Source organism: Natator depressus, chromosome 8 (assembly GCF_965152275.1).
Source record: "Natator depressus isolate rNatDep1 chromosome 8, rNatDep2.hap1, whole genome shotgun sequence".
NCBI classification, from domain to species: domain Eukaryota; kingdom Metazoa; phylum Chordata; order Testudines; family Cheloniidae; genus Natator; species Natator depressus.
The window spans coordinates 53,008,081-53,033,776 of record NC_134241.1 but is presented as its reverse complement, the minus strand read 5'-3'; the positions used below and the strand labels follow the sequence as shown (position 1 = coordinate 53,033,776).

General features: G+C 48.8%; 1 protein-coding gene across 3 annotated transcripts in view; it reads right to left on the bottom strand.

The window, feature by feature from the left end:
- Nucleotides 1-10,935: 10,935 nt before the first annotated feature.
- CACNA1E (calcium voltage-gated channel subunit alpha1 E) overlaps nucleotides 10,936-25,696 on the bottom strand; it is a 318,744-nt gene continuing 303,983 nt past the window's right edge. For all 3 annotated transcript variants that reach the window (XM_074961064.1, XM_074961066.1, XM_074961065.1), the window contains 6 exons: nucleotides 25,388-25,494; nucleotides 21,119-21,227; nucleotides 18,599-18,727; nucleotides 16,346-16,526; nucleotides 13,863-14,053; nucleotides 10,936-12,001 (listed from right to left, as the gene is read on the bottom strand). In XM_074961064.1, coding sequence (XP_074817165.1) covers nucleotides 11,462-12,001; nucleotides 13,863-14,053; nucleotides 16,346-16,526; nucleotides 18,599-18,727; nucleotides 21,119-21,227; nucleotides 25,388-25,494 — 1,257 coding nt within the window. In that variant the 3' untranslated portion in view covers nucleotides 10,936-11,461. The remainder of the gene's footprint in view (nucleotides 12,002-13,862; nucleotides 14,054-16,345; nucleotides 16,527-18,598; nucleotides 18,728-21,118; nucleotides 21,228-25,387; nucleotides 25,495-25,696) is intronic.

Below are 25,696 nucleotides of genomic sequence, written 5' to 3'. Positions count from 1 at the left end.
GCAAAATGACAGGGTGCGCTTGACCCAGTTTTGTGCAATCTACCAGAGTCAACACAGAAATGAAATGTCTTTGAACCACCAAGCAACAGCATGCACAATATAATTAAATGTGATGTCCTCCCAAGGAAGGTCACTCCGTGTGTATTATTGTATGTGCTACAGAACATGTGTAGAGAGGCACTGGGGCAGATCCTCAGCCAGCGTTAAGCATCATAGTTCCATGCTGGAATAATTTAAGTCAGCTGAGGAGCTGCCTCCTGCATTCTATTCCCAGCTCTTCCACTGACCTGCCGGATGGCCTTGAGTAGATCACATCAACTCTCGGCCTCTGTTTCCCCTTGTGGCCTTTGTCTAGTTAGATTGAAAACTCCTTGGGACAAGGACTGTCTCTTCCCACATGTCTGTACAGCACCTGATAGACAGTGATCCCAGCTGAGCCTGCTGGGCGCCACTGTGACACAAATCAGAAGAGAAGGAAAAACAGGAAGCCGCTGGGTTAATTCTTTAGAACAAGTTTTTATTTTATTTTTTTCTCTGACAAAAAAACATTAAAGTTTTACATTCCCCCCCCCCTTTTTTTTGGTGGTTTTCTTCTTGGAGCCAAACGAGCATTTATGTTACAATATATCCACCTCGTCAACATGCAGTGCTGAGCTCAGCAGCTGGCTTGGGAGAGGTGCACCCAGACTTCCACAGGGATCACGGCTTTGGGCTGCCAATAAGAACTGTATTTACGGGAAGGGTCTCAGACTTGTCCTGTATGTGCCAGGACTGTGACTATGGGGAAAAAACGAAAAGGGAATGCTGTATGCCCATTTGCTGAGCATGTACTTTGCACCTCAGCAGCTGCTCTGCTTTCTCTTAGTCAATCTTCACATGCTTCGGGTAACAAGCAAATGAAAACTGCACAGAGTCAACTCCAGAGGTAATGGTTATTGTTGAGAACAGCTGGATGTCTCAGTACCAACTGGGGATCAGTTAGCCAGCTGTGCACTGGTAATAGTATTGTATCAGTGCACCTCCAGTTGGATTGGACTGAGCGGGGTCTGGTTTATCCTGAAACACTAGATCCAGATCCAGAGATTGAACTATTTCCCTGATTTCCTCTGCCTCCCCATAGCCGGCCATGGCCCTCTCCCTGCATGGACATTCTTGTTAGCTCCTCCCCCACCTGATGTCCTGCCATGGCCCGCTCTCTACATGGAAGTATATTGTTACCGCCCCAGTTTTCCCCCTGCTATGTTGAAGGGTTATTAAGTCATAAAGAACATGTCATGGTTGGATTTAAGAAAACATCCCCTTGGTTTGGAGGTGCTTGCTTCAAGTACAGCAGTGATGCTTGGAACCTGACCATAAGCGGAGAGCTTAGCAGCAGAATCTCATGGGCTTGTCAAGGGGGAGAAAGGTTCTGTTGGCTGTCAAGCCTTCTTTAGGCCATGGAAGATACATTAGAAGGAAGCAAAGTTAGTCCGGAGACTTACAAAAGGGTATGCAGGCTGCAACAGTACCTTGAAACAATTTGCTCCCCTAGGGGGAGTCTTTCCCTTAGCTCTCTCATTTTTTGGTTTTACAGGCTGATACAGTATTGTCCCCGTTTGCTTTCAAATCCCATGACCCCCCTGGGGTACTTTATCCCCTTCTAGAAGTGTAACCACACCCTGGACTCTGCAAGGTAGATCGAGTCAGTCCATGCTCATGGCGCCAGTGAAAAGAAAGACTCCCAACACTGAGGTTCATAGTGTAGCTGCAAACGAACAATTTCTGTATGTTAACAAAACACCAGTGTAGCTGAGTGAAAAGCTCTGCTCAGGCTCCGTATCCATGCTAGCGATGGGTGCTCATTACTTGGCCGATGAACCCAACAGGTTTTCAATAAACCAGCTGGTATCGGCGTATCATCGGCACCCCCCCTCAAATAATGTGGCCGAGGGCTACGCTCGAATGGGGGTGGCAATGTTTTAGCTCATTTCACACAAAGGGGCAAATTCTGCTCTAGTTCCATGGATGCCAGCCATCCCTCAGTGTTTTATTTTAATGGCACTTTGATTTTTACTGTTTCTCCTCGCTCCTGTTTTTATGGTTTCAACAGCAACTAACTTGTCAAACTGGAAATCTCAAATGATTCCCACCCAAGATCACGGATAGTCAAGAAGAAAATGCTTCCATCTCCTAATCCAAATATGTAGTGAAGTGTCTGTGCAATACATGGGGGGACAAGGGGAGACAGACATTCCATACAGGAGCTGGGAAGTACACAGCTCCCCTGACTGGCAGCTTTAACATCTGGAGAGAGATCCAACCTCCATCCTACTTCAAAGTTTTGGCTCCAGGAGCTGGACATGCCCCTTTCCCATCACCAATCTCAGTTCCGATTTGAGTGTCATGGCTCCACCTTTTGGAGAGAGATTGAGTCTCCATTCTGATTCAAGGCGTTTTGGGAAACAGCTTGAACCGGAGACTGCTTTCATGTGTCTGGAGGGCAGACCAGCCTCTGTAGGTGCTCAGATGTTATGGCAATAAGCAGAGTGTAAATACTTAGCTTGATCAGATAGATCTCTCTAACCTATCTCAGCCCCATTTGAAGCCTCTGGTGCCATCACTAGGCTGGAAACTCCATCTAAGTCCCGATCCTGCTGTAGTATTCAGACAGATCTGAGCCCACTCCTGGTTCTGTGCTCTAGGATCTAAAGTGTCAACTGATCTCAGTCCTGAATCCAGATTTCACTACCTGCAGAGCCACCTGTAGCCAAAGCTAGATTCTAGTTCCAGCCACAAGCAAATGACCCAGTCGGCAACTTCATGGCCAGTCAATAAACTCTGAGCTGAAAGATCCATTATTTCCCTGGTGGCATATACCAGCACTCAGTCTAGATTCCTGGGGGCAAGGGGAACACACCTTCCCTTCAGTGGGGGGACCAGGATAAGCCTTCATAGGGGAGAGAGATCAGTTTGTGTGCTGAAGTGATATTAAGCTTGAAACATGATTTTAAAAAATTAATATTTCAAAACTCATAAACTTCATTGCACACTTGCTTGTCTCTGCTAGAACCATAATAATGAGACATAAGTTATAAGCTTTAAAACCAACATGAAACAAGGAACCTCTTTATAGTCCTCCCCCCCACCTAATGCACACACACAAAAGACCCCCACCTCCCACCCCCAATAATGTATTTACACAGAGCATGGCTTATTGTCATAAATCTTTTTGCATTTAGAAGGTCAAGATGCAAACCCCTTTATTTACAATATGTATGGGGGGGTCATCTCATCCACACCCCACCCGCCCATAACCACCTCCTATCCCAACAGTTTGTACCATGAGGAGATATGCCTTTGCAAGAGACCTTTGGAACAAGCTGACAGTAGCACAGCTGCCTTCCTGCTGCTGGAGAATCAGAGTCAGTTCCTCAAAGCTGATTGGTTCAGAATTATCCAGCTGCTGATTACTTCCGGTCAGTTCTGGAGTAATTCGTCTTCCCTTTGTTTTGTTTAACTGTGACACATTTCTCTGGTATCAGACTGCAGGACAGTACAGCCATGCACCCCTCCACCCCAGTGCAGTTGGAATAATAAATGTGGGCTTCATCCTTAGGTTTCAGAGGAAACAGCTAACGGGGATGAATAAGGCAGGTCTCTCCTCTTGATCCAGACAGGTACTGAGCATCGACAATGTTTCTTAGTCACAGGGAGTTACGAGAGCCAGAATGGGCCTTTTACCACTACTGATTCTTCCTGTATGCTCAGCCAGGCCCAGTTCAACGCCCACTGGCACCAATGTGAGTTTTTCCATTGCCTTCAGTGGGCTGCAGACCAGGCCTTAGACCCCCTCCTAACCCCCCCCCCCCAGTTGGTTTGCATTCTCCTCAATTACGAGAGAAATGCTAGTTATTTTTACACTAAAGCTTATCTCCGAGGAAATCGAAGGGGGCCCTCACCAGGGAGCGGGTACCAATGCTCCTGAGGATCAGCTTGGTCTGGTCCATGGCCCCGGTGGCAGTGAAGGCCCCAGAGCCAATGCTCAGCAGCTCTCGAGGCTCTTGCTCTTTCCCCGAGCTCCAACATTCCCCAGACCCCTGCCCCTCACAGCTCGCCAATGGCTCTGAGAGGTGGGGAACGAGCAGGTGGTGATGAGGGCCCAAAAGACCTGACCTGGGCTTAGGGTTGCCAATTTTCTAATTGCACAAAACTGAACACCCCTGCCCTGCCCCCTTCTGACCTCTTTCCCTGAGGCCCCACCCTTTGCCCTGCCCCTTCTCTGAGGCTCTGCCCCCACTCGCTCTATCCCCCCTCCCTCTGTCGCTTGTTCTCCCCCACCCTCACTCATTCGCTCATTTTCACTGGGGTGGCGCAGGGGGTTGGGGTATGGGAGGGGATATGGGCTCTGGGCTGGGGGTGTGGTCTCTGGGGTGGGGCCAGGAATGAGCGATTTGGGGTGCTAGAGGGGGTTCCAGTCTGGGGCCAAGGGGTTCGGAGTCCAGGAGGGGGTTCTGAGCTGAGGCAGGGGGTTGGGGTGCAGGAGGGGGTTTCGGTTGTGGGCTCCAGGATGGAGTTTGGGTGCGGGTGGGGGCTCAGGGCTGGGGGTTGGGAGGGGATGCGGGGTGTGGGCTCTGGGAGGGAGTTTGGGTGTGGGAGGGGACTCAGGGCTGGGGTGGGGGTTGGGGCACAGGTGCGGGTTTGGGCTCCAGGAGGGAGTTTGGGTGTGGGAGGGGACTCAGAGCTGGGGGTTGAGGCATGGGAGGGGGTGAGGGATGTGGGCTCTGGGCGGGGGGGGGGGGAGTTTGGATGCGGGAGGGCGCTCGTGGCTGGGGCAGGGAGGTGGGACATGGGAGGGGGTGAGGGCTCCGGGCAGCACTTACTTTGGGTGGCTCCCCGCAAGTGGCTACATGTCCTTCCGCTTCTAGACAGAGGCGTGGCCAGGCGGCTCTGTGCGCTGACTCTGACTGCAGGCGCCACCCCTGCAGCTCTCATTGGCTGTGGTTCCCGCCCAGTGGGAGCTGCGGAGCCAGCGCTCAGGATGGGGACAGTGCACGGAGCCCCTGTGGCCATCCCTTCGCTGAGGAGCTGAGGGACATGTCGCCGCTTCTACGGCCTGGTCAGCGGTGCTCACTGGAGCTGCCAGGGTCCCTTTTTGACCGGGCATTCCAGTCAAAAACCAGACACCTGGCAACCTTACCTGGGCCTCACTGCACTTCACCTAACCTGAGAGGCATCAAGCTCCAGGGAGCTGCTGTGATGCATTGTGGGAGCAACATCTAGCCAAGAAAAGCCCAGCAGCCGGGTGGAGGCTCATCAAAGGGTCTTTCTTCAAGTCTCCTTGGGGGTGTTGTGCGCTGCCCCAAAGCGACAGGGGCTCAGGTAGTTATTGGCTCAGAGCTGCAGAGACAGTGGTTGCTGCCGGCAGACAGCTGCACCTTCTCCAGTTTCACTTTACATGGAAAGATTTGGGTCAGGAAATCCCCTGAGCAAGTCTTTACATTTTGGCTAAATGAAGGACTTAAAAGAGTGAAAGGAAATCGATGGGCCTGGACCCATATACAATGGGGCCTGTACTGCCTTCTCCTGGCTGACAGGCGGCCCAGCAGATATGTTCACAAGGTCTCTTCTGCCTGCCTCTCCCTGCCGTTCAAAAACGCTCCTGTGAGCTTCCTGGGCAATAACATGTACTACAAATTGCAGGAGAGACGCTCTTCGTACTGCCAAGCAGCTACCAAAAGCTCTTTATAACGGCAAACAGATTGGCAGGGGAAAGCTCCATATTGGAGATGAGCCTGAACCAAACCCCCAGACCCGGACAGCCCCAACTCTCTGAGCTGAATTCACACAGCTCAGTGCAACCTGAGTCTAAAGCCCCTGAGAGGTCCCTCTGCTCAAAACACAAAATGCCCCACCCCCTCGAAAACACTGAAAGTCAGAGCCACATGCCTAGCCCTGGCAATGACAGCCCAGCCCTTTAATCACTGTTGGTTTGTTTTTAAATGCACCCATCCCCTTATCATCTGGTGTCTGACAAATTAAAACCAAGCAACACAATAAATGAAACTGCTACGTTTCTGTATGGTTTGGCAGGTGGGCTAACGAGATCAAGCATAATGAGGTAGAGAGATCCTGCAAAGATGTTTTGGATGGCAGAGAATTACTGGGCAGCCATTTGGACCTTGGGTTAACCCTCATTACAGTCTAGCAGGATGAGACCTGGAAACTGGCCAGCATGGGAGCTGACAGACCTGCTGGGGGATACTGAGAGAAGTTAAGGCGCTGGAAGGGGGTGGTCCAGGTCACTTTTAGGGATGCTTTGTGTGACTTCAGCAGCTGAAAGAGCTGTGCGGGGATGGATTCATCACTTGTTTAGGGTCAGCGAGAGGATCAGATAGCTAGGAGAAGGGTAGGATGGCTGGGGAGGAATTGGGCAGCTTGTTGGGGTGTTTGGGGGTGGCAAGAGGATTTGGCACACAGGAGAGAGGGACAGACACTCCTTGGAGTGAGGCCCAAGGGCACAGAAAGGCAGTGAAAGCATTTGGCACCTAGAATACAGATCTTTCCCCCAATCTCTGCCCTCGAGAACTGGGCAGTTCTGAGAGCTGGCTGAAGTTTTTCATTGAAACATTTTTTCAGAAACTCAGAAAACGATGTGGGAGGCTGATCTTCACTTCCTTTTGCAGGTCAGCGAATACCACTGGGATTTCTAAGGACCGAGCTGTAGCTTATCCAGTGGGTGGTGCAGAATTAAACATCACGTGTCTAGAGTTAGGTTCTGGGTGGTCGAGGCTGCTGCACAAAATGGACAAAATAAAACACAATAACCCCCCGACAGAAACGAGGGCATGACTGCAAGAAACTAAGCTAAGGGCCACGTGCTCACACTTCCCAGATAACCCACCCCAAACATGTGCCTTCAGAGCACAGCATCCCCTCCTAGTCTGACAAGGCACACCAATGTAACTGTAGATGCACAATTCAGCCATCACGATTGGCTCGAGTAATATAGTACATTAGGTATTATTATTACGTAGCATCTTCGGTCCCAAAGCATTTATACAGCCCCTAAACCAAAGCCTAGTCCTGCTGAAATGACTAGCAAAACTCCCACTGACTTCAAAGGAACCAGGCTTTGGCCCTGTATGTACAAATATCACTCCTCGCCCTACTGAAATGCAACCACCCTGGTGTGGAAACAAAACAGCCATCCTACACTAGCATCCCTCTGCCACAGTGGGCACAGCAGAGCAGGGGGAATTCAGGCGGGCAGAACAGAATTACCAGAGCAGTTACAACTGGAGCCGGAATTTAGCCACACACTGTATTTTAAATAGTACAGTTCCTCTATTAGGAAGTTAACCCAGATGGCTCAACTTCATGAACTCTACTACAGATAAGCACACTCGTCCCGAATATGCTGCACCACAGTACTGCAGGCAAGCTTACTCATCCTACACTGCTCAACCCTCTTCCTACAGCTGGACAACCCCCGAGTCCCCCAGCACCCCTTATGCTGAATCCGCTACCACCCTCCACTTCACCGCTCTCAGCAGGAGCAGCATTTTAGCCCATTTATCTGTACAGGTACCTTAAGACAAAAGCTGCTATATAATAATACCCACTCCATTATATTATTGTTGCCAGCCGCTGATTGCTGGTTTGTTCCCTTACATTTGCACATGTGTATGTGGAAGGGAGGGGCCAGGCCATCCTGGGAACACTGGCCAGTTGTTTTACTGTGAAGCGTGGGCAGTCAGCCCTCTCCTCTCAGACTGGATTTATTTTGTGCGTAGCTGGACTTTAGGAAAGGAAAATTTCAATTTTCAAGCAGACCAGGCCAGCCAAAAACTAACTGCAGACAAATCCATTCCAATCCAGTACTGCCTGCCGGGTAAGCTTTTGGTCTGCACTCGTATATGCTTTGTGCATTCAGGTCCCAGTTCAGTATAGCATCTAAGCACATGCTTAAATCCTTCCTAATTCAGCGTAGTTAAGCATGTGCTCCCATGCTTTGCTGGAGAGGGATGGATTGCTGAACCAAGGCCTGAACAACCTAAAACCGGAAGTGAAAATCAGCCTCCTACCTCAATTTCTGCATAAAGGCCACTGAATGGGAGAAGAAACGGTTGATTTGCTAAATCTGTCCTTTGGTCCTCTGAAGCACTTGTGCCAGGTACTGCACATTGGGGACAGCACACACAGCTGATTACATATGTGCTTCCCTTGAAGATTATTGCTGAAAGAGAGAAGACAGAGCATGTGCCTAGAAACACACCTTCCAAGGGAAAATCAGTCCTGTTCAGGTTTTGCTGTTTACAAGAAAGCCACGTCATATAGAATAAACACGCCCCCCCGTCCTCCTCCCACAGACTGAGGTGCTATGCACATGCAGAATTGCAGAGCTATAGGAGAAAAATGGCATAACCGCGCAATAAACTGCATTCATCTCGCTCCTTCATTCCCCTCACTTGCACTCTGCCCACTAATCCATCCTCACACCAAGATGACGTCGAACAGCCGAAAACCCTGAGCAGCTCCCCAAATCAACCTGCCACGGAACTGTTTCTTCTTGCCCTCAAATGTGGAATTTCTCCCCATCATAATTAGACTGAGCAGAGGCCCCTTGATAGGTGATCATCATTCCTGACACAGGGACAGCTCGATGGCCAAATACTACATGATGCTGAAGTGCTAGAAATGGGAGCTTTAAGGGGAGATTTTTTAAAGGCCCAAATGGGAGTTAGGTGCCCAATGTTCACTGACCTTCCAATGAGATGTCGGTGCCTAACCCCCATGGGCTCCTTATCCCATTGGAGAGGGGAGATTCTCAGCGAGATACACAGCATGCTGCTCCTAGCTCTGGGCCTTTAGATACTTTGAGATACAGGGCCTTGCAGCCATGACGTTTTTATGGTTAATAAAGCTCATTTTAGGTCCTGTTGCACCTGGCTAACAGGTGAAGGGATACAATAAACAGTCCCAATACACCTGTCTAAAACTTGCCCCAAATGGATTGTTTCTGTACACTGCATGGCATTATACAGCACGATGGTGTAATGGAAAGGTTGAATAGGCCCTTGGTTTGGGTTGAGCTGACAATTCACCCCTGAGTAACATAACCTTCTCAAGCCAATGCTAATAAAACCCCGCTTGCAGGACACTGTCCCATCAGGTACTTCATATATATATTTTAAAGCTTCTCAAACAAACCTTTTTCAATCCATACGAGATTGAAGGCACGTTGATGGTGCCAATCTGTTTGTGAATTGGGGGAGAACATTCTGCCTAGAACTGCTCCAGAGTGCCCGTAATTTGCCGGTGGAAGAGTAGGCAGCAGGCCACGAGGCAGGAAGGTTAAGATTTTGGAAACTGACTGGGGTCACATGGCTCATGGCGAATTGAGAACAGCTGAGAAGCTAAATCCTCCAGTCGGCTTTGAAAATCTCAACCCAGGTCTCCTTGGTCAGATCAAAACCCTCCTCCATTCCAGGTCAGAGGGTTGCCAAGCCCCGGAGAAGTTCCAATGATTGTGGTGATGCAATCCACATCCAGTTCCTGCACCTGAACTTGGGAAATAAAGGATGCTGCCCACATTTTTTCCAGTAGGGACATGGGGACTGGATTCAGTCTGTAGCATTGCCTCTGCAGGAGATCTTGAAAGGCTAATATGCCTGAGTGTCCCTCCATGCAGCAATGAATCTGCCTGGGGAGAAGGGCTCACCCCCCAATGGCCATGCTTTCCATCTACACCTTCCATCCCCTCTCTAAACCAATTAGTTTGTTTTTGAAAAGTACTGTGCTCAGTCCTTCAGTTTCATTGTTCGAGAGGGTGGATTCATTTCCTCTGGGTCTCTTGGGTTAGGACTGGGCTGGGCAGAGATTTACATACTTCTCTGCATCACCTAGCCCTGCTCAACTGGCACTAGGGTGGCTCATTAGGGCAGAGTCTGCTCGTGTTTGCCAAAGCAGTTTGCTAGTGCACAAGACTTTCACGCTCAGCCAGTACAAAGGGGCATCAATCAGGACCTGATCCAAAGCCCACTGATATTAGTGGGAATACTTCCACTGACTTTAGTGAGCTTTGGATCAGACCCCTAGTGCACACTCTGTCTGTGCATCAGTGAAACACAGAGGCACCTGAGCCGCAAGGACGGGAGAGTATGGTGCCAGGCCAGCTGCACACACGAGAGGGAGTGGGGAGGTATTGGTGTAAAGAGATATTCCCACCCCTTTCTCTAGATTTTCATAGTCCCATAGCCCAGCAAGGAACTCAAATAAGTGCCCAAGTGTAAACTGTGAAGTGGTAACTTCCTTGGCACACACTCAGATCCTCAATCTAGCTGGTGCTCAACCACATGCAAAAATCACAGCCCAGCCCAAAATAAAACCGCCACCCATGTTAATATCTCCCGGAAGGTGTTTTCTTTTGTTTTAAATCCACCTACAACTGTATTTTGCATTTCAAACAACAGGTCTGCCGCCTTCCAGGCAGGGGAAAAGAGGAGCCTGACCCAGCCTCGTTTGTTCAACTGAACAAGACGCAGGTTAGGAAAAATACCATACCTGGCACCGTAACTCAAGAGAAAGTCTTCGCCTGCTGGCTAGAGGTCCTGCGGGAGAAAAGTGGCCCTGAAGATAGCGTGCACCAGTTGACTAAAACAAATACCTGCATGTGTATATCTTTATATATACAGCATATAAATATATATACACACACATACCGTATATACACACACACACACCTATAGTTCTCAGTATATAAATAATATATGTATGAGCAAGGTGGTTACGTTCAGCAGCATTGCCCCCAGCCCCTCCTCCCACAATCTCCCCATGGTACAAGCTGTTTTGTTTTGGTTTCACCCGAACCCATCCCCTCCCACCATGCACAGCAGTGGCTGGCTGTCTGCTGGGCCCCAGTGCCATCGCCCGCCCCCACCCCACCTTCCTCCTGGAAGTTTTGTCACTAACACATCTGGGAAGCAAACCAAAAGCCACGCGCAGCACAAGAGAACCACAGTGAGGGTGTCTGTGTCTCTGGAAGGGCCCCGCATCTGTCTCGATCATCCCACTCTGACTTCCCAAGGGAAAAATGAAACGTGCTCAAAGCCGCCTGCCGGGATCTTTTGCCAAGCTTCAAGGGAACAAGGCAAATACAAATAAATCTCTGGGTCCTGGCTGCTTCCTGCTGAGTTTTGCTTGGCAGCAGATCCATCCTCTGGTTTCCCATAGGCATAAAGTCCTCTTTTGCTTGGGAGGGGCATTTCCATGGTTTCACACTCATCCCACTGGTGCGTGAGCCTTACTGGACCAGAGGCGTGCAAGCGAATCAAATGCTTCTTTGTGCAGAAAAAAAGTGGGGAGTGGTCAGCGGGTTCAAATTTTTTTTTGCACAAAGATTTTATTTCTCCTGCATTTGATTTTGGGTTCGTTTCATTCCCACGCGTGGCGAAGAGCATGCAACAGAGGGAGGGAGCGGCCTCTAGCACTTGTCATCTTCTTCCGTATCACTTAGCACATCGATGCTAGCCCCACACATCACCCCTTGCGCCGCCCCTCTCCTCCTTCTCCTGTAGTGCCCGTTGGGCATCTGCCAGCCGTGCCGCAGGGGAGGGGCTGACCCGATGGTGTTGGAGCGGCCAAGACTGGTGGCTACAGCAGCCTCAAAGGTGAGCGTCTCCTCCTCGCCGCAGTCTGAGGCGTGGGAGTCGTCGTGCAGGGCCAGGTATGGCTCCGAGATGTAGCGCTGGGGGGTGGAGTGCCGGCTCTGCTTTCCCTGCGGAGAGCTGGAAGACTCGGTCAGGCAGGTGTCGTTCGTCTCCAGGGCCTGGGAGAACAGAGGGGACCCCCCCTCGCTCTCGTCAGGTTGTGGGGAGGTGTCACAGGAGTGCCGCATCATGGAGGCATAAGAGAGGAGCGGCCGCGGCTTTGGTGGGACCGGAGGGAGCTGCCGGCGGCCTCGTCTCGGGGTGCTGGTGTCAGATATAGAGGGGATGGAGCTTTCACTCAGAGAGCCCATGCCCTGCAAAATGGAAGGAGATAATCACGTGTACAGCACAATTGGGATCGGATGGTTTGGTCAAAAGCTGTGTCCTGCCCCTTCAGAAGCCCCTGATGAAAAGTCATCTCTCCATGGCTGTGTCTTCCCTAGAATATGAGGTGTCTTCTTAATTCCAGTTAGCCACGGGAGAGCCTGGTCTTGAACTCAACCTGCAAACTCCTGTGAATACTCCAATCTGCTTTGTCTTCACGAGGATTTTACCTTGAGTTACACCTGGGCTACACCTAAAATTCCTCGCTACATTGCTCAGGGCTGTGAAAAATGTCATGCTCTATGCAATGGAGTAAGATCAACCTAACCCCACTGTAGACACCGCTAGGTCGACGGAAGAATTCTGGTGATGTAGGGAAGCGTCTATGCTACAGCATCAACGCCGCAGCAGTGCCCCTGTAGTGTAGACACACCATAGCTAACTCGAGTTAAAAACACACTGGCTGCGTCTACACTCAAACCACTGCAGCTGCATTGCTGTAGTGCTTCCGCGTAGCCAATCACAACAGAGATGAGAGGGGTTCTCTCATTGGTGTAGCTAATCCACCTCCCTGATGGAAGAATTCTTCCATAGACCTAGCACTGTCTACACCACGGGTTGGGTCAGCTTGACTATGTCTTTGAGGGGTGAGAATTTTTCACACCCCTGAGAGACGGAGCTACGCCGATGTAGCTCTTCGGCATAGACCAGCTCCTGGTGAAGACCAGGCCTCAGGAAATTAGAACAGAGTAAACGGAGGTGGAAACTGTCTCAGCTGCTCCCACTTTCCTTCAGTGATCTCACAATGGTGTGCATTGGGCCTCACAATCATCCATTTGTGCTTTCACAGTCCTACACTTGTTGCATCACAAAGGTGCACCGACAAGGTCAGGGACGGACGTCTGCAACCCCACATGGTGTCAGTGGTAATTAACGGTGTTCTCAAACACACTGACAAAGAAACTGTTCACATGAACAGGCCTGATTCTCCCCCGCCGTGCTGCTTGGGCAGCTGTTTGCACTAGTGGAAAAGGGGTGTCAATTACTACCAAGAAGAATGGTACCATTTCACACCCACACATCATGGGTGTAAATGATTGGACGAGGGGCAAGGCCATGGAGAAGCTGGGCTTGTGTCTTGGTTGGGGGGATGATAGGGAAGAAAAGGCAAAAAACCCTTAGACTTAAACAGGGATGGGTTGAAGGTGGCTGGGGCTCTTATGGCAAAGAGCTATATGGAGGAATGAGACTCTTCCTCAGCTACCGGTAGCACTACAGTAAGCTTTCTAATTGATGGCACGTGGCATAGGACCTGGTACTATTATCACCACCACCACCAGTTCCCTGCTAGATTTACAGAAGAGGCACTTACGTTCCTGGGCACTGTGCTTTCACAGCGGCAAACCACACAGGTTGCACTAGGATAATACAATAACACCCTGTGTGGTCTAGTGGATAGAGCCCTGAACGGGGACTCAGGCGTCCTGGGCCAGGGTCTGCCATGGACTGACTCTGTGACCTAGGTCACATCACCTGTCTGTGCCCATGTTTCCCCTCCCACCCATTGTCTGTCCTGTCTAACTAGCTAGGACGCTTTTGGAGGCAGAGTCTGTCTCTTGCTATGTGTTTGCACAGCCCCTATCACAACAGAGCTCCAGTGGCAGGTAGGACTTTTCAGCGCTACCATAATATACAGAATAATTGACCAACGGCTGCCTAACCCCAGAGATAGGAGTGCAGGGATCTCAGTGTTTTTACAGATTTCCGGGAGGAATGATTGCTTGCCTCTTTTCCTGCCCCAGGATCCCTGCCTGGAACGATGGTGTTTGGGGCTGCTGGTTTCATCCCTACCTGCCTGTTTGGCGTCTGCGACCTGCCCTCGCTGGGTGACCTGGACTGGCGCCGGACAGGAGACTCGCCGTCTGCCTGAGGACTCCTCTCCTCCGAGTTGCAGCGGGAGATGTCCGGGGACAGCAGGTGCTTGCGTTCTTTGGATCGCCCTCGTTCTCTGCCGCCCGAGCGATGTGTCTCGGACCTGTGGCCTGGGGAGGACAAAGCCAGACTGTAAGGCTCCCCAGTGGGACAGCTGCTGCAATTTCTTCAAAGTGGCGGTCCAGAGATCATAACCACCCTAGGAGGGTGCTGTTGTCTTAACTCTAATGTCCAGAGCTCCCTCTCTCTCATACTCTCTCCATTCTGCTAAACCAACACTTCCTCTAGGCCAGGCAGGTGCGGGGCTGTCCCCATGCCTAGGATCCTGTAAGAGCTCCCTCTGCCCCACCAAAGGAGGAGTGTATCTCTACTGCCTAGTATCTTCTTACACCCTCCTCTTCCTCCTAAGCAAAGTGCTCATGACAGACGTAATTTCCTTCAGTCTGCGGTGGCTCTGTTCATAGCATGGAAATTGCTCTCCTCTGGATAGTTAATGACCTCTTTCCTTGGGACTGACAAAGTCTTTCTCCTTCCTCTTTCTCCAGAGCCTCAGTGCGTCCTCTGACACCATGGACCACTTTCTCCTTCTGCGGCACCTTCTGAACTGTACTGCTCCCTCCTACAATGGTTCTGCTCTTTTTATTGGGCTGTTTCCTCTCTGTCTCTGATGGCGACTCCTCCTGTGTCAAGATACCACCTTGACTAAGCCCCAGAAGGCTCAATTCTCAGCCTGCTGCTGTTCTGTGACTTCTCCTTCTCAGTCAACTTATCTCCACCTTTATGCTTCCCTGCAGCACCACTCTCAGCCGGATGGAACTGTAAGTGCATTTGGTGAGCCCCGCCCCATGTACTTTCGACCTGTCTGAACCAAGTAAACCCCAGGACTCTGTCGCAGCTTCTTTCTGGGGAACGCCTGGCCATCCTCAATCACAACTCTACCTCTCGCCTTCTTGGCGCAGACCTCCCATTTGCCTCCACTGCCTGTAATCTTAGCATCTGAACTTTTCTTCTCCTCCCACATCGCCCGTGCCTGTAAACCTGCTCATCACCCGCTCCACAACGATGCCAATGCAAGCCACTGCCTCACTTTCAGCGGAAATTCTCATTCATGCCTGAGCCATGGCAACTCTCTTCTCCATGGCTTTGCCAAGTCCCACCTCACCAGACTCCAAGAGGTGCAGAATGCTGCAGCCCTGTCTCCATACAGTTCCACTGGCTCCCTGGTCACATCAGGATCCAGTTCACACCTGGTTTCTCAGGTCTTCTACAGACTGACTCCAGCTTAGCTTACAGACCTGATTTCTCTCTACTTCTCACTCCCTCTTGGGGCAGCTCATGGATATACACCAAACCATTTTGCCATTTTGTTTTGGCCCATCCCTGCATAGCCCCCTCTTCTCCTTCACATAAATAGCACTTGCCAATCAGAAAGCCAGTGGCACCAAACTCAACTGGTGCTGCAGTGAATCCTTTGCACCTATAGTGGGAGCCAGAGTTGAGGATCTGCAGCCACTCATGTAAGGCAGGGATGGCAAACTTGACCACTGCCAATCCTGATGCTGCCTGGGACAGGGGACAGATGGCATTGCTGCTGTAGAAGAGTGCTGGTGGCTCAGCACAACTCCTGTACATGCTGCTGCCGGTGTGAAGGAGCAACAGGAGACCAGGATGGGGGTGGCCCCCTTCAGGGTTAGAGGAAGAACACCCCACACCGAGTAGAGCGGAGCCAGATGGACACTGGAGCAAGGGCCTGGTTGGTAGCCCAATCATAGGGACCTGAGACAGATGTTTTGTGGCCCATGCCAGCTGGAGGAATGCTGGACCACAGTGGGAGGGACCCCAGACCAAGACCCAAACATGGGCCACCAGCTGGCCTGCTGCAGCTGTTCTGGCACCTCATTTTGGCAACTCTTGGACTGCAGGTGCAACTTTTATAGAACACTATTTCTTCCCTGGTCTGCCTGCTGCCCCCTCTGCTTGTTCAGCCCCCGCTGCTTTTCTGTCATCTCCACACCTGGTACAAGGTAGCTTTCCTCTTTGCAGCTCCTGCATCTCTCTGGCTCATGGACTCTCCATCTATTTTCAGATTTCATAAAAATATGTCTCCCTTGCCCATATTTCTTAGCAGCTCCCTCACCTCCTTGCTCCTTGTGGAACTCTCCGAATGTATAATTTAATCCTGTATACTGTTCTAACCGCACATCTCACATGAGAAGAGCAATGCATGATGATAAAGCTAGACTGGATTGGACTTCTAGCTCTCGATTCTTTACCATTGTCTTTGGGCAGAGTGCTCCACGACTCTGCCATACCCAATAGTAACACTGAAGCTCCGCCTGCAGAAAGGAGTGAATTACTCACCCGAAGAAGATTCTTGTACTCTGGGAAAGAGCCCCCCTCACCTGAGTCTGCATTCAGGCGGCGAGCAGACAGCTGCAGCGAGGAGTGGTAACTGCGCCGGCGTGACTTGTAGGTGTTTTCACTGCTTCGCTCCATGGAGAACTCATCCAGCCAGGAGCTGTTAGGACGCTTGTCCCGGATGGTGGAGAATGATCGTCTCATAGAGCTCGTGTCTGTAACCACCTGGAAATGCACCCCATGGGATGATTAATGGAAGCCGCCAGCAGCAGCAGCAGGGGGAGGCAGATAGGCCACTCCGAAGTCAAGGTGTCTAATATCAGAGAAAGACTAGTGCAGTGTCTCCTGCTCAGACACCTTCCAGAAGGGAGTGCAGGAAATTTAACAGCAAAGTCTCCAGAGCTGCTCCAGCATCTATCATTGAATTAAAAAGATAGGGCCAGATTCTCAGCTGGTGTTAATCAGCACAGAAAAAGGAAGAGCAAAGGAAATTCAAAAGGGAAGAGAAAGGAAAGCTCCTATTGGCTTATTCGCTCCCATGTCTCTCTCCTTTTCAATGTACTTGCATAACTACTGCCATATTTCCATGTACTTCTCCTCGGCCTGTCCCCTTCTCACCAGCCCACCATCCTGTCCTTCATCCCCTGCCCTTCCCTATCTGCCTTCTCTCTTGTTGCTCTCATAGCCGACTACCTGCCCTTCTAACTTTATACACTCTCCATATCCTTCACCCCCCTTACACCATTTCTCTTCCATCCCTCCATCCCTTCTGCCACCTTATTCCTCCCCATTCCCTCTCCTCTCTCATCTCAAAGGATCCTTTACAGTTTCCATGCTTCTCTTCTTCCATTCACCATTTCCTTCCCCTCCTGTAATCCAACCCTTGTTTTCTTCCCTTTCTCCACTATTGTCTTCTCTTGTCCCTGCTTGTATTTTTCTTGCCTTTCTTCATCTGCTTTTCCCTTCTCCATCTTTGTATCCATTCTTTTCCTTCCCTTCTCTCTCCCACCCAATCCCCTCTCCTTGGATTTATCTCCCTTTCTCTTCTTGTGCCTTCTTTCTGACTTGCTTCCCGCCACCTCCCCTTGCGGCTCGTGCATTTTTCCCTTTAAAACAAAGCTATTTCCTTCCATTTCCCTCCAGTCCCTTGGTGCTGTTGCCATATTGCCTCCCTTCCCCACACTGTGTTCAGCCACTCCTCCCAGAGGTAGTCAGTCCCCTCTGTGCCTGATGGTAGAGCAGCTTCTGCGTCCATTTGGACTGTCTCAGCCGATTTGGGGATGATTGTGCAGGCGGTATTTGGGAAAGATACAACAAAGAGCCACTAGATATCCATCCATCCATTACCAGGTGCCAAATTACCAGTTCACTCGGTAGCATCAGCAGAGCAAAGTTCTCCTTATCTCTCCATTCCCCAAAGGGCCACTGTAGACAAGCAATGTGGATTTAACCCAAAGAAAGTACTAGGAACATTACATCCCACCCCCTTTGGCATGGAAGGGCCTGTTGATACTGTCCCCACTACTGAAGAAATATGAGGTCCTGATACTCCGTGCCAAAGGGTTATGAAAACAACCCGAGAAAAGCTTTCATGTCTCGGTCAAAACAGAATACGAGACAAACAGACAGAAAAACCAGGCAGACAAACGAAGAGATGGAGCATGGCCTGGACTGATCAGGACAGACTACCCAGGGCCAGACACGTGTGCATATGTTTGGGGACAACGGCAGAAGAAGGGAAGCAGAAGTTGGGTAATTGTCAGTACAAATGTTTGTCAGGTGGGGAGGGATACTTTGAAAGTGTTGCATGTTGAATGAAACACCAATGAACCAGTCCTGCTGAACGACAATGGGGGTGGGCTAGGGGGAGCAGAAGGATGGTCCAGTGGTTTGGGTTCTATCTTGGGAGATCCGGGTTCCATTCCCTGTTTCACCACAGGCTTCCTGTGTGACCTTGGGCAAGTCTCTCTGTGCCTCAGTTCACCATCTGTACAATGGGGATAATAGCATCACCCTCCCAGGGGTGTTGTGAGGGTAACTACAGTACGGACTGTGGGGTGCTCAGGTACAGTAGGAATGGGGGCCATGTCAGCACCTAAGATAGACAGTTTCTCAATGCCATCCAGATAGAGACCCACTGGAAAAGCACTAGCGATAGCTGGCACACTGCAGTAGGGCCTGGCAGTGCAGCATCAAACATATCACAGGGAAAAATATGGGCTCTCTTTTCATATCAGATAGCTACAGCCATGTACTTCCACTTCTGCTTGTCTGGCTATGGTTTTGTTTGGTGTTACCTGGGGATCCACAGTCAGGCGTGGCATGGAGGAGGCCCTCACAGATACAGCGCGCTCCTGAGTGTCCACGGGGAGATAGTTGCCACGGTTAGAGGGCTGCACGCTTTGAAACTCTCTAACCTCTGGCTCCTGGAAATAAACACACAGCCAAGCTCGTGGGATTTTGTTTGATTAGGTCACCACTCCTCTCCTGCCAGTGTCTGTGCTCCTGTTGGACTGGGAACCACTTGACAGGAAGGGAACCTGCCTCTTTCAAATCTCAGGACCAGAGTGCAGTTTTTTGGTTGGCCAAACACTGAGAATGGCTGGATTTGGTATTAATAGCCATTTCAGACTCAGGCTCCATTACAGAGACCCAGCTCACAGGTTCCTGCGCTGGCTGACACCTAGGTAAACTTCACTACTTTTTTATTTTAGCAATGAGAGAAGGAAAACCAAGACTGATTTTTCTAGCTCCCTGGAATATCTACCCTTCTGCTGCTTAGTTTTCTTTTATTTCCTTTTTTTAAGCTTGCAGAATCTTCTATGTTTTGATTTTCTAAAAGATTTTTCCAGTCATGCCCAAGTTAAATGAATCAATGTCACATTTGTATATTTTGGTTAATTTCTGGCTTTAAAAATCTCTTTTGTTTTGGTCAAAGAGGAAAAACGGAAGCAAGTGCTACTATTTAGGGTTGCCAGGAAGTGACATTAGATAGATGTGGGTCGTCATCAGGAAGTGACAATAGAAGGGATGAATTCAGAGACCCCCTCCTTCATAGCCAGCAGTCTCCACAAAAGGTTGACCAGGCAGTTTCCATTTTTGGCTGAAGGGCTGAATTGTATGGAGAGGTGCCGTGTGTGATACAGAATTCACAGAGATAGTGCTACAAACTCTGAGAAGCATACAAATCAGACTGGAAATGTACAGTGATACAATACCGCAGTCCAACAAGTGTAAGGGTGGTGCCCAATGCACACACGTGGACATATATACACATACACAGACACTAGTGCTGCTGACTGGAATGTGGGCATATGTGTATGTTCACGTTTGTGCAACACAGTTCAAGAGTTCAGTTTCGATAATGGACACCAGCACTGACAACAAGATGAACACGAATCCCAAAGCAGCCGATACCATCGTTCAGCACAGGGTACCCACTGAAATGAGTATTTAATAAAAGGAATCGACCTGTGAAGAAAAGGATAGTTTACTGCATTATATCAATCCATTGTACTACAGCATCACAAAGTCTTAGAGAACCTCCCAGTCTGTGATATTTCCTGTGCACTCATGTCCTGGGCCCGGAAACAGAGAGAGGAGGAACACTAGGCTGCTCAGATGTTCTTTAGAAACATAGTTAAACAGCACCAGGCACATGGCATCCTTACTAGCTCTGATTAACATGTCGGGCCAGATCTTCAGCTGCTGTAAACTTGCATAGCTCCAATGGAGTCCTGCTGATTTACACCAGCTGGCCATCTGGGTCTACCTGTCAATATGTGGTGTGTGTACATGTTGCATCTCCACACTCCCTACAGACCAGGCCTGTGCATGGTCTGAAACATTCCAAGATGGGCTCAGAACGCTTGCGCGTGCTCAGTACAGCCGTACAAACGTGGGCTTTCTTTCTCCCAAAAGACTACTGGACCACTTGTCAAGTAGCCAGAGGAGCCCATGCACTATACATGGGGGAGGAAGCAGGGCCCTTAGAGTGCTGCATGCGTGAAGAGCCAGCTGAAGCCCACCTGCCTTACAATGGAAGGACTCAAAGGTTAAAACCATGTTAAAAGCAATTCTAGAGAAGGATCTAGCATGAAATGGGTTTCCATATTCCTTTTATGTAGGGCCATCCTGGTGTGACCTATTTTAGGACTGGACCCAAACCCCACTGAAATCAATGAATGGAAATACTCTCATTGACTGCAGTGGGCTTTGGATCAGGCCCTTAGACAGGAATACGTCTTAATTTGTTACAGTGGGTTCCAAAAGATAGTTAAGAGATCAGTGTTCTCCCTCTTTTGCTCCTGCTATTGATCCCCTATTGGCAGAAGCCGGCACATTGTGACCTTACATTGTCAGTGACAAGAGATCCACACTTCCCACTGCCAAGCAGGAGGATGCTGTCAAAGAATTTGTTTCCCAAAATCAGGGTAGGCGTAGGGGAATGGGAGGGAGGTGGAGGGAAGAAGTAGCAAGAGGGTTGGTATTATTGCTTGGACCAGCGGTTCTCAACCTGTGGCCCGCAGGCTGCTTGCGGCCCAATCAGCACAGAGCTTCAGCCCATGTGACATGCTCAGGGCCATACAGTTAGTACTGGATGTAGTATAACACGTTGTGGGCTGCGTATGTGGTCCACAATGGAAACAGGTTGAGAACCATGGATCCAAGAAGGTTTTTGAGTGGTGTGCATGTGTGTGGGACCGCCCATGCCCGCAGGTTGGGGCAATAAAATTGGAACTACCTTTTGGAAACAGAGCAGGGCAGTGGTGCTGAGACCATAAAGGAACTACATTAAAGGCAGGGCATTGGTTTACCAGAGATTGCTGCTCCTGGAACTGCCCATGTGTCGAATCCATACAAGCCAGTTGGAATATCTCTTGAGGAGAGAGTGGACTCAGCGACGGGTACCCACTCCGGCTGCTCCTGCAAAGATATTCCAACTTCAGAGAGACAGAGAGAGAGAACAAATCTTCATGCTGCGATCACTGACGGCTTCTCTGACTTAAACCTCTAAAAGAGAAAAAGGCGACCTCATTTCACTCAGCACTGCATTCTCAAAGTTCTCCTGGCTAAAGGCGCTCCTTTGGTGGGTACACTGTGAATTGAAATTAACAACTTCTCATCTCCCATACAAACTTCAACCTGGCATTCCTGAGTACTGTCCTGGCAACTGGCACTTCACTGAAAGGGGACACCCGTTGTGCCACCTGCAATGTGGGAGCACAGTGACAGCTCCAAAATGAGCCTCCACCTGGCGGTCATGCTTGGCTGACAATCACAAGAGCTTTACTGTTCCTAGATTGACATTTTGTTTCTCTGTGAAGCAGTCCAGTTCTTTTGCAGCTAACGGTGGTGCAGTAGTACAGCGATGGCTTCCCCAGAGATGCCTGCGATTATGGGGATGGCATTACTAATGTGACATGCACGTGCCTGGTGGCTGCACTGTCTCTGAAGAACAGGGTGTTGTGTCACTCATGACAGAAGTGTCAGTCATGTTCAAGCATTATTGATTTTTTCTTTTCCTCTTTTAAAATTTTTTCAGGTGAATTTAGAGTTGGCGAAAGCCACTAGATTCCCAGACTGAAGTGCACACTGACTCTCAGAAACGGTACAGCAAGAGTAGAGTCAGGGCAAGCTTCCTCATACTGTGCTGCAATGGCCCTCAACTCTGACCGAGAGGGACCACCTCTAGGGACGAGAGGGTAACACAGTCTTTATGCCACATTTCTCATTTATCCCTTGGCCTCTCTGCTGAGACTGATACAGTTGCCACCGGCTATGGTGGTGCTTGCCTACTGGGAGAAAGGTTGAGACCATGCGATCACTTCACATGAGCCAAACAGCAATCAGATGGCAAGGACTTAGAATCCTAGAAATTTAGGGTTAGAAAGGACCTTGAGAAGTCATCAAGTCTAGCCCTCTACACTGTGGCAGGACCAAGTAAACCTAGATCATCCCTGACAGGTGTTTGTCCAACTGGTTTTTAAAAACTTCCAATGATGGGGATTTCACGACCTTCCTTGGTGGCTATTCCAGAGCTTAACTACCCTTAGAAAGTTTTCCCTAATATCTAACCTAAATCTCCCTTGCTGCAGATTAAGCTCATTACATCTTGTCCTACCTTCCATGAACATGGAGAACAACTGATCACCAGACTCTTTATAACAGCTCTTAAGATATTGGAAGACTGTTATCAGGTCCCCGCTTTAGTCTTCTTTTCTCCAGACTAACCATGCCCAGATTTTTCAACCTTTCCTCATAGGTCATGTTTACTAAACCTTTTATCATTTTTGTTGCTCTCCTCTGGACTTTTTCCAATTTGTCCATATCCTTCCTAAATTGTGGCACCCAGAACTGCACAAAGTACCCCAGCTGGGGCCTCACCTGTGCCAAGTAGAACTGAACAATTACCTCCTGTGTCTTACAGACAACATGCCTCTTGTTAACACTCCAGAATTATATTAGCCTTTTTTGAAGCTGTATCACATTGACTCGTATTCAGTTCATGGTCCACTATAACCCCCAGGTCTTTTTCAGCAGTACTACCACCTAGACAATGATTCCCCATTTTGTGTATTTGATTTTTCCTTCCTAAGTGAAGAACTTACTGAATTTCATTTTGTTGAATTCAGACCAATTCTCCAATTTGTCAGTTTTGAATTTTAACCTGTCCTCCAAAGTGATTACAACTGCTCCCAGCTTGGTGTCATCTGCAAATTTTATAAGCATGCTCTCTACTCCGTTATCCAAGTCATTAATCAAAATATTGAATAGTACCGGACTACGGACTGACCCCTGTGGGAATACACCCTCCCAATGTAACAGCAAGCCATTGATAACTACTCTATGAGTATGGTCTTTCAACCAGTTGTGCACCCACCTTATAGTAAATTCATTTAGACCACATTTCCCTAGTTTGCTTATGAGAATTTCACGTGGGGACTGTGTCAAAAGCCTTACTAAAATAAAGGTAATATCAAGTCTACTGCTTCTCCTCATCCACTAGGTCAGTTGTCCTATCAAAGAAGGAAATTAAGTCGGTGTGACATAATTTGTACTTGACAAATCCATGCTTACTATTACTTCCAACCCTATCATCTTCCAGGTGCTTACAAACTGATTGTTTAATAATTTGCACCAGTATCTTTCCAGGTATTGAAGTTAGGCTGATTGGTCTATACCTCCCTGGGTCCTCCTTGTTCCCCTTTTTAAAGATAGGCACTATGTTTGCCCTTCTCCAGTCTTCTGGGACCTCCTCTGCCCTCCACGAATTCTCAAAGATAATTGCTAATGGCTCCAAGATTGCGTCAGCTAGTTCCTTAAGAACCTGAAGATGAATTTCATCAGGCCCTGCTGACTTGAACACATCTAACTTATCTAAACATTCTTTAACCTGCTCTTTCCCTATTGTGGCTTGTGTTCCTTCCCCTGGTTGTCAGTATTACTTGTGTTGAGTATCTGGTCATCATTCACCTTTTTCATGGAGACTGAAGCAAAATAGGCATTAAGCACCTCAGCTTTCTTCATGTCATCAGTTATTAGCTCTCTTTCCCCAGTAAGTAGAGGGCCCACACTTTCCTTTGTCTTTCTCGTGCTCCTAATGTATGTAAAGAACCTCTTCTTATTGCTTTTATGTCCTTTCTTCATGTAACTCATTTTGTGCCTTAGCCTTTCTGATTTTGTCCCTACATGCTTGTGCTGTTCTTCTGTAATTCTCCTTATCATTTTGACCATGTTTCCACTTTCTGTAGGATTCCTTTTTGATTTTCAGGTAATTAAAGAGCTCCTGATGGAGCCATATTGGCCTCTTCCTATCTTCCCTTTGCATCGGAATAGTTTTGACTTATAGTCACTACTAATCTTGACCTGGTTTTAAACTAGGGACCTTGAAGTGAAAAGCTCACTATCTCTTTACCAGTCCCAGGCGCATACTAGTCCTACTTGATCGTACTGCTGGTTGTTCTGCTAATGCCATGCTGGGTTTTCAGTGCTGTCTACATAGAGCTTAGTGACATTTGTCTTCTGAAAAAATGCAAATTTGGGACAACTGAAACTATTTGCAAATTCATGGTGATTTCGGCGAATTATTTTGGCCCAAGTAAAAAAAGAAAATAAGTTTGAAAATGTCAGAACGACATTATCAATACACAACTTCTGAATTTTTTTTTGACAAGATTCAAAAGGGCAACAGTGGGACAACTGCAGACTGAGTGCACCCCACTCCAAAATCACTTATACCTTGGGGGGTAGGGCACTCACCCAGGAGACCTGGGTTCAAGGCCCTGTCCCTGAATGATTCACACTTGAGTCCACCACATCCCCGGTAAGTGTTCTAACCACGAGGATATTGGGTGTATGGGGGGGGCTCTTCCTCCTTATTTTCTGTGACTCTAGACCAATGGTTTTCAAACTTTTTGTACTGGTGACCCCTTTCAAACAGAAAGTCTCTGAGTATGACCCCTCTCCCCCTTAAAAATTAAAAATGGCGGGGGGGGAATTTAATTTAATGAGGGCTTGGGGCTGTCAGCTCCATGGAGTTGACAGCTTGCAACCCCCATGTAACCATTTTGTGACTTCCTGAGGGGGTCATGACCCCCCGTTTGAGAACCCCTGCTCTAGACCTTCATTTCATTTGCTCTTATTAAAAGGATCCAAAATGAAACATTTGAGAAGTTTCCCAACTTTTTCAATTCATTGAAAAGTCCGAGACATTTCAGGTTTGGTGCGTGAATGGAAATATTTTTCCAGTTTTTTGGAACTGCCAACGAACTGAAAAAACAGTTATTCTCACAGTTCTATGTCTATGTGGCTGGATACATGTTGATGCTGTCCATGGGCTGAAATGCGGCTCTTTGTGTTCCTTTGGTAACACTAATGAAAACACACCAGAAACTCATACTTCTGGACTCATCCTACAATGATCGAGATGTTTCTGCTGACTGCCAGGATTTCCTTTTCCCATGGGCTCTGCCTACTACCCCTATCTGAACCTCCAGTGCCATTCATTCAGGAAATAGAATAATGTCTGTAGGAACAGAAATACCACAGCAGATATTCTACAGATATTTAAGGGCTATACTTACAGGCCTGAAAGGGTGTCCTGCTGGACGTAAGGCAAAGCTTTGGCATTAGAAAGGATCTCTGGAGGCAGAGATGAAGGCTCCATGCGCTGGAACATAGGGGCGTTTTTCTGTAATAAAAGATAAACAGACTGAGTCTGTTTAAAGTGCAAAACATTTCTGCTGCATAAAAAAGAAATCCCTTGTACAGAAGGTTAAAAGCATGACAATGCTCCCCCTTTCTGAATCCATCTTCTATCTGTCTAGTATAACCTCTACACTGCTATGAATACATTTGCTTTAAATCACTCACCTCTTCTTTTACCCGTCATC